General features: G+C 35.3%; 1 protein-coding gene across 6 annotated transcripts in view; it reads left to right on the forward strand.

Moving 5' to 3' along the window:
- The window catches only part of LOC123541075 (uncharacterized), a 32,680-nt gene extending 23,977 nt beyond the window's left edge, over positions 1 to 8,703 (forward strand). For 2 of the 6 annotated variants that reach the window (XM_045326445.2, XM_053526847.1), the window contains exons 7-8: positions 364 to 2,467; positions 4,176 to 8,703. In XM_045326445.2, coding sequence (XP_045182380.2) covers positions 364 to 2,467; positions 4,176 to 4,209 — 2,138 coding nt within the window. In that variant the 3' untranslated portion in view covers positions 4,210 to 8,703. The remainder of the gene's footprint in view (positions 1 to 363; positions 2,468 to 4,175) is intronic. The other 4 variants (XR_006684430.2, XR_006684428.2, XR_006684429.2 and 1 more) reach the window with 4 other exon arrangements.
- Positions 8,704 to 9,194: the final 491 nt, after the last annotated feature.

Here is a 9,194-nt window from a genome sequence, read left to right on the forward strand (position 1 = left end):
ATGTAAGTTACAAAGTGGCATAACTCTGTCAAAATTCAAATCAAGAGTTATGAGGATCAGTTGTTTCTTCTGGTGTAGACTTATGCGTTATTTTGTGGCCTAAAATGTTGGATTTTGTCTCGAAGTTTTGTGTCCGCGCGCTTAATTTATGTCGATAAAAAACCTCCAGTTTTGAGACCCCATCTCCAGCTGAAAAATGGCAAACCTCCAGTTTTGGGATTCTGAACTTATCACATGTATGAATTGTACATACATATATTTTACAGCTTTTAAGTACTTTGGGAAATAGCAGTATTAACAGTTAAACATTAGCTGTGCAATTTAATGAATAAATAAATAAAAGCTACCTCTCTTCTTTTCCAGATAATAAATGGTTTAAATGTGATGACTTGCGGCCAACAGTATGTAGAAAAAGAATCAATGAGCCAAAATTTCCATGTAAGGAAATACACATTGTAATGTGGGAAAGATTACAGTTGAAGTCTAGAATTTGTCGTCAGGTTGCCATGGATATAGATTCCCCTTTGCGTCAGCAGGAATTAGAAAAGAACCTGAGCCTAGTTTGCTCATCAGGAAGTAAGCTGAAACTATCTGCAAATGAAAGTGATACTGCATCGAAACAAGTAGACATATTAAGTGAAAACACCATGAGTAATGATAAAACAATAGATACCAAGGTAAAATGTATAAGTTTGAACTCTATTCAAGCACTAGACACAAGTCCATGTTCTACGCGTAGTACTGAATCTTCTGATTCATTGTTATTGCCCAACTTCATAGCCTCTACACCAGTGAGTGAAAGTGTTCTTCGTCCTATTCCAGTGCCAATTGTCAGTGTATTACCACTTAAGAGTGATAGGAATGATGTTTGTATTAGAAATGATTTACCAGTGCAAGAAAAAACAGAACACGTAGACAGGTCAGAGTCAGAAAATTCTGAAACTACTGGCTTGAACAAAGAACTGAAAGTGAAAAATCCTGATGTGATAGAACATTTGAAAGCAATGATAGAAAGCAGAATATCAGTAGGTGTTAAAGATGATCCAAATGAGCAAACTGAAAGAAATTGTCAGTCTGACTTACCTTGTTCTCAAATAAGTGGACCAAAAAGCTTGATCAAGCCATCAACAGTATTTTGTGTTCCGAAGAAATCCAGTGACCTTGGAAAGATATCCCTTTCCAGTGGTGTAATGGCAGCTCATTGTAATGGAGCTGTTAAAAATGAAACTGTTTACCAAAACGTTTTTAGTAAGTCAAAAGAGAAGGGGACTGAATGTGATTCAGGTGTTAAAGAAAATGAATTAAAAGACGCATCGAACAAAACCATGGCTGAAATAGAACTTCCATCTAAACAAGGTGAGAAAATGGAAGAAAAAGACAGTAAAAATGAGGTTGAAAAAAATACTGACATCATTAAAGAAAGTGATAAAAAAAAGACTACGAAAGGACGTACCAGCTCCTCAAGACTTAGTCACAGTTCTAGGTTCAAGGTGCCATTCAGTTATAATAAAAAGCCTCATATATCAAGGGATGCTTTCTTTACACTACAAACTGATAAAAGTAGTCCATGTTCAAGTGGAGAAAGTACACCGCTTTCCATTTCAGCATCCTCCTCACCATCATTAAGTGGCAATTTAACATACTTAAGCTCTGTTAAACAGTATTTGCTGAGCAGAACAACAGGCAGGACAGACCCGAAATTCAAATTTGAGGGTCTGAATTTAAAATCAGTTTCCAGTAGAAGTAGTTCTTTCAATTTTTCTGAGTTTTATTTACCTGTATCAAGTCACACATCAAGTAATGGTTCAGAAATACCAGAAGTAAGCAATTCGTCAAGTGACAATATGGAGGATTCTCAGTCCATGAGTGATACTTCTAGTCAAAGTTCAATAATATCAAGGAAAAGTGCTTTAGTGAATAAATTAATCGAAAAACTTGAACAGAGTCCAGTTGGTGGGACTGGGAATCATACAACTTTGAAAAGAAAATTAGAGAACAATACAAGTAAGAACACAAAGAAGAAAGTTTCAGGTGATACAAACAAGTGGGACAAAATGTCAAATGGAAATACGTCGTTAAAAGAAAATTCTAGATTTCCCCACCGGAAAAAGATGCCTGGTGGAAAGAGTATGAAACTTGTCAGAAATCTTGTAAATGCAGCAGAACAAGCTAATATTATGCAAGAAAAGAAGACAAAATATGACGAGGGTTCTACAGAACTGAGTGACAACATGGTCAAAGCAAACGAAACAAAATGTGACTCCGAATCGGTGCTACAGGATCTCTATGAGGCTCTGAATCTTCCATTTAGTAATGTGAATGCTGCAATGTCGGATATCATGACGGACGTAGATGATATACTTGACTTTGTAAATGTTGGGGACGTGGTACCCGATGAGCATCAGAGTGATAGACCGTTGTCTTGTTTAGGTGGCTCCATTGCTGGGAACCAGAAACACTCCGATTGGTATGTTTTAACTTGAAACTTTTCGAGGTGTTGTGTTGATTTTAGACATTGGTAGTCACAATATTTTACATAAATGTGTATATAAATATACAGGTGTAGCTGTGGTAGTCCTTCTGAGAAGACAATAAATATTACAAACAGGGCTCGACAAATCAACTATTCAACTCCTTTAATAAGAGTAGAAATTGGCTATGGGCAAGTAGAGCTTGCTGTAGTACACGTACTGCTGGTTGAGTGGTAGGATTAGTGCAATTTAGACCAAAAAAAAATTAAATTCAATGAAAACCGAGGTGCAGATAAGCTAGATCATCTCAATAATTTAAAATAAAGTGGATTTATTGTTTGTACCATTCAGTTATGGTACCTAGATATGATCACATTAAGTAATAACTTAAGTACATGTTAGGTACATGTCTACAACCAGATTCCATGCCACTTTCTCAATGTAAATGAGATGTGGAACCAAAATTTGTAGTCCTGTTCGGCACCATATAACCTATACTCTGTTGGTGCGCCGTAAAACCCAAATAAATAACTTTCTCAAGACTTTAAAATACACTCTGTAGAATAGATAAAAATAGGCTTTTCTTATTTTATTGTGGGAGAAGTACAATTAGCAGCATTTAGTTACTTTGAAAGAGTTTGTCGAGCCCTGACAAAGGAACATAAGTTTCAATTGTTAAACAAATATTTAATACATGATGCGGGTACAAATTTCTGTTAATGGTTGTTAAATAAACTGTAAGCTTGTTGATCAGTTTTGTTGCTTTGTATATTTTTTAAACTTTGAATTGAATTTTTATCTCCGCTTTTCTGTAACACTGGCAATGTTTGGCAAATCTAGAGGTAATGTTACAGTTAGGCCAAAAAAAAAAATTCTTTGTTTCCGGTAACATGCTCAAAAAAATTAGGGTAGGTAGGTCGGAAAAATTGTTTTTGGGGGAATTTTTTATTAAGGGAGACTTTTCGGAAATTATTTTTGTGTCAAAAAATGAATACAAATAAGGCGGTTATGCCTTTAGAGCACCAGTAAGTTGATTTCTAACATCACTGGCCATGTTTAAAGCATAAAAAGTGCAGTTTTGCAACTTTTTGTTAAAAAGTTGAAAAAAAAATTCTCCAAGGCCATAAAAACATTTACGGTTGGGCCAAAAATTTAGGGTAGGTCGGGATACGGAAACAAACTATTTTTTTACGCCTTATAAGAAAACATGACTGTTGTATTGGGCTGTTATTGTTGCAGATCTATGGCCTTGATAGACATGTGTTTATTATTTTGACTTTCAAAAGAAATGATATGGAATAAACTAAAACATCTTTAGTACTTACATGAAAGAAAGGGATTAAGAATAACTTGCAACAGCTGTTTAGGTTGGCAAATGAAAAGTTTCAAAACATTTAAGTATAAAAGTACTGCTTAATTTCGTCTTATTTTACGATAAGATCTATTGCATGGCTAAAAGTTTAGAGATTTTTCATACACATAATTTTCAAACAGGTCACATTGAGTGTGTTTGTTATTTCGAATGTGGAAAAGATAAATTTTGGTACATGCACTTCCTTTGGCACTTAGTCCCCAAGATCAATTCAGTATACATGCATAAAGTATGCAAGTTAATTCCATCTCGTTTGTTTTGAAATCTGGACATTGGTTTCCTTGCCAACAAAATCTTTTCAGAGTTAATCTGGACTTATTTTCATATTTCAGTTGGATAAGGAGACCAGGTCGTAATTCTGCCTAAACCGAGATGCCATATCTTAGAATCACTCATTTATTTCTCAAATAACCATAACGTATTGATGGAAGAGTAGGTATCGTGTGACTTAAACAAAAAGAGAAACTTATAAATAATTATTGCACTGACATTGATCAAATAAAAATTTGTTTTTCTTTAATTAAACTGTGTATTTTCATTTTCAAAAATATATTATTTTTTTGCTCTTTCTTAAGAAGTATTAATAGCTTAAATTTTAGTACCACAAAAATTCCAAAATCTTTCGAATGCAAGCAGTTGAGGTAATGAAAACACTGAAAATAGGACTAGATAAAGTGTTTGACCTATTTAAATACTTTTTAAGGAATGCAGTAACAATTTGTGTTACTTTTTTCAAAGATTGTTTTAACTAAAGTCTTAAAGACTGCTGAACAATCATTACTTAACTGTGCTTTCTCACCAAAAAGCGGTAGTCCGGCGGGTTTTAAGGTTGTGTAAGCAACCTCATACTGTAAGGAATTATTGCCTTTGATCTTTCTTATAATGATATATCTAATTACCATGATATATCTCGGAAAATGTTAATGGTTATTTGAAAAATGAAATTTTCACATCTGCTCAGAATGGACTGGTGTTAAATAGCCTTCGATTGACATAAGGAATTTAAATATTCATGCACATGTCTAACAGTGTCGATTTCAGATCTAAAGACATTATCTATAATTGCTTTTTTAAACGGTATTTTCTGTTATACTAGGCAAACAAGTTTATACCTTGGCCTAGGTATACATGTGCAGACTCTGGGATGATTTGATCTTAGACATTGTGTCTCCTGGTCATACATCTTGGACATTTGTTTCTGTACAGGCCATGCTGAGTATTCGCAATGCTACATGTATGTAAGAAATGTATTAGATCGGTTCATTATGCTTGACACACCTTTGATCATATAACTTAACACTTTTATCTCACGTCTGTCTGTTGGATCCTCATGTAGTTAGATATGTTCATGTGGAAATGCGATCAAACTAGTTTGTGGAAGGTCTTTGTTTCTATCAAAATGTCCTGCATATTTGTGACATCTGGAGTTTCACAGAACAAAATCATAAAAAAATGACCCAGCATGATCAAGTTTCATATTTCCTACAATAGGATAAGCTTTATATATCAACCAGCATTTCAAGTTGAAAAACTGGTTGTTACTGTGGCTTTATCAGCTTCGACTCGGTACTTAATTTCAGACTGAATTGAGCTTGGCCTATAGCTTTAGGTTGCCTGTATTCATACCACTGTTGGGATTTAAGTGTTGTTAGAAAGGTCAAAGTTTCTAAAATTAGAAAATCACCAGTCACACGTTAGAACAAAGTTTATGCTGTAGCAAGCTGGTTTTGATTTCCCCTATAAAATCACTAAAGTCAAGGTGACTGGTGCTAAAAAAAAATTTAAAAAACACAAAAAGCTTTGTCACCTTTACAACTTCAGTATGGGTTGATAAATCGGAATGAAACTTGGTCTAAAACAGTAAATAATAGGGTTGCTATTTCATATAGGATCAGTTTGGTCATGGTCGGTTTTACTGGAAGCCTGCTACCTCCTCAAAGTTAAACGAAGCAAATGAGTTTTACCCTCTAGCATTGTGTCTAGAGAGCTGATCTAACTGCCACAGTTTGAAAGGCAAATGTGCTTAGTGCGGTCAAGGTCATTGTTACTAAGTATAGATAAAACATGGTCTGATCAGTACCATTAGTCAAGGTGTTAGTATGGATTTCTTTGTTTAAAAAATATAAACTTAACAGGTAGCTCATTTATTGAGACCGATGTTGGGATTAAATATAGGTCATTTGGGTAAAATTATTATTGCTAAATACAGACAATACTTGCCTGATTAATTATTAAGACATGATGAAGTCAGTCGTAGACTGGGCTTCATATCAGTAAGAAAGAAGTGTTTCCGCGGCTGAGTGTTGAAGATCGCTGAATTCAAAGCACTTGCCCGACCAAGCTGTGGGTTGGAACCTCTATTGGGATATCGAATGCTTTCGTGTTAGTAAGCCATCTGCTGGCTTATAGGAGGATTTGATGGTTCTACCCAGGTGCCCAACAGTGCCAGAAATAATGCACAGGTAGGCATTTAGGCTGGAAAGTGGCCATATAACCAATGAATGTGTTGTTGTGATGTTAAACCAAACAGCAAATTTGACTGTATGGTGGCTGTAAAAAATCTCCCTGTACTTGAATTCAGATTTGTTATATTTTCTGTTCCTTTATGGGATCATTGAGTCCATTCAGCATATGTGTAATAGAGTTTGTTTAAGTTGGTGCTAGGGGCATGAGAGGTGTTGCACATTTCATTACCTCTCATGAACAGACTCAATCAAACCGAGTCTGCTATTATTCTGCTTGGTTGCATTCTTTGCTTCCAAAGGATCTTTTTACAGATTTTACTGTTTGTTTCATGTAGCGAAGAATATTTTCCAAGTTAGGGGTACAATTTGCATAGTATTAGGGGTGCTTCATTCTAGTTTTGCATTTGAAGGACTAACATTCTTTGTAGAAATGGACAGTTAGAAAACGATCATCTTGGGATGCTTTTTAAAACTGTACTTGAAACAATGTATAGTGTTTTGTTGTCTGCAAATACTGTAGATGCATTTTCAGCTCATACACACACAGCAAATGTGACCAGAGCATAACTACAAAAATGACAGCTGCAAAAAAGTCTGATTTGCATTTGCAACAGAAGTTATATTCATCATTTTAAAATCAGAATGCTTTTTATTTCTCTTGACAGATTTACACTGGAACTTCCAAAATGAAACTTCAGAGTTATGTGTTGTAATTCAGTCACCATGCTGACATTTGTTTTGAAAATGTATTAGAAGCACAAAATGCTTCACCAGGTGTTACAGTGAAAATGGTTTATAAAATGACCAGATTGCTTTATTTTGTATTAACAGATATGGCTACAATATATACAACACGAGAATCACTTGTCTGGTTTGACCACTGTCCGACTTTTAGAACTGTCCGTCATGTCCGAAGTGAGCATTTTTACTTTGAACCAAAATTTGATGGCAACTCAACAAGTCTTGGTTCAAAGTTCTGTTGTCCGTATGGTTGGTTTTCGTCCGTACATACGTCCGTCCGTCTGTCTGTGGTAGAACCAATGGTGGAAGTTTACGAAATGGAGGATTCAAGGATGAATAACAATCGATGGACCCCACACCACATGATGCAAGGGTTTGTATCCAGAGAAGAAGACCTACCAGTATGGAACACAAAAATGAATTTGGACAATCATCAACTTGGGTTCAGGACTACTGCTAGGAAATTAAATCTTATTCAGTTGTGAAATAATGAGGAATAATACCAGTTAGTAATGTGAGCATATTGTAGAATTTCTTGTAGAAAGAAAATGGTGCAAGTTTGAAATTTGTTAAATAATTTTTGTTGAATCATGAAAAAATACCTGTCAAATACAGCCAGTTTGCTTTCATATTTGATTCAGTTGTTATTCTGACAAAGGCTGTAAAAAAGTTAAGTGCGTTGAGACACTTCTGATATACAATCTTGCATAATCAGTTGAACATTTTGTTAAATGCCTCCAACCGTACTTTGAAGAAGAAGGGGTCTGTTGTTTTGCTCATAATCTGTTGTTTCCGTTGTTTCCTATCAATAACTGAGAATGCTTGGTATCACCATGGCCAAACTTCATTGGATGATTACCTGTGGCCAGTAGATGACCCCAATTACTTTGGGGTCAATAGATCAAAGGTCAATGTCGCAGTGACCTTGAGACTGAAAACAGTTAATTAAACAACGCTATCGTGTTTGCCTCTGGTCAGGAGATGACCACTCATGTTTTTGATGTTACTTGGTCAAAGGTCAAGGTCACAACACACAGAATTATAGTACCACTTGCCTCCACAGGCCATCACATGGGGTAGCATTTTGTTTTACTAACAGTGCTCGTTATTACAGAAATGGAAAATTTTCACTTTAACAAATGTTAATTTGGTCAGAAAACTTAGATTAGCATTCTGTTCCGTGTTTAGATTGGAGCTGGGAGGGGATATATTTTCAGCGCCTGTTTCTGAAATTTGAAATTATTGTCTTCAGCATTATATGCTGATTCAGTATAGACATCAATGCTCTGTCGATCCTTTTAAAAATGAAATTATATGATAAATTTTTCATCAGAGGGTCTTTAAAGAATACATTTGTTATCTTGATCCATTTTAAAAATAATTACATCACAGGAAAAAACTTAATTGGTAATATGTGAACAAGTATTTTGATAAACGTTATTTGCTAATATATGAATTGTTAAATTGGGTCCAAATACGTTAATTTTTATATTGTTGATTGTCGCTCTTTTGCCAAGCCCTATATAGGCTGTTATCAGTTGTCAAAGGTAATTCCCATTACATATTGTCTGTACTCTCTGTGAAACTATTCTTTGGTGGACAAAAAAGGTATGTGCAATGTTTTGTTGCGTAAATAAAAAAAGATTTAAAGTGATATATTGTTATTATTTCTAGATGAACGTACATTACAAAGGCTTCTAGAGCACGCCTGCTTAGCTTAGGGATAGCACGGATCAAAGGGTTGTAAGTTCCGTCCTCAGGCAAGGCTCATGTTCTCTGTAATATTTTGATAAAAGACGTGTGTGTGAAATCATTTGTCCTGTTCCTCAGATTAGTGTGGGGGAGTTGGCAGTTACTTTTGGAGAACAGTTTTGTACTGGTATAAAATCCAGGAACACCGGTTAGGTAAACTTTCTGCTGTTATGTTACCGAAATACTGCTGAAAAAAGGCGTTAACCCCCCCCCCCCCCCCCCCCCAGCACAGAGTGCTCAAGACATGAATGTGTGATCACCTTGTAGTCATCAGGAAAAATATTACCACGCTGTTTTAGCTCATCTGAGAACAAAATCTGCATGATGGGCTTCAAAGATCATTGGATGTCTTCATTCGTCTATAAAAATTGGTTTAAAAAGATAATTGCTCTG

The sequence above is a fragment of the Mercenaria mercenaria genome, chromosome 16, assembly GCF_021730395.1.
Source record: "Mercenaria mercenaria strain notata chromosome 16, MADL_Memer_1, whole genome shotgun sequence".
NCBI lineage: Eukaryota > Metazoa > Mollusca > Bivalvia > Venerida > Veneridae > Mercenaria > Mercenaria mercenaria.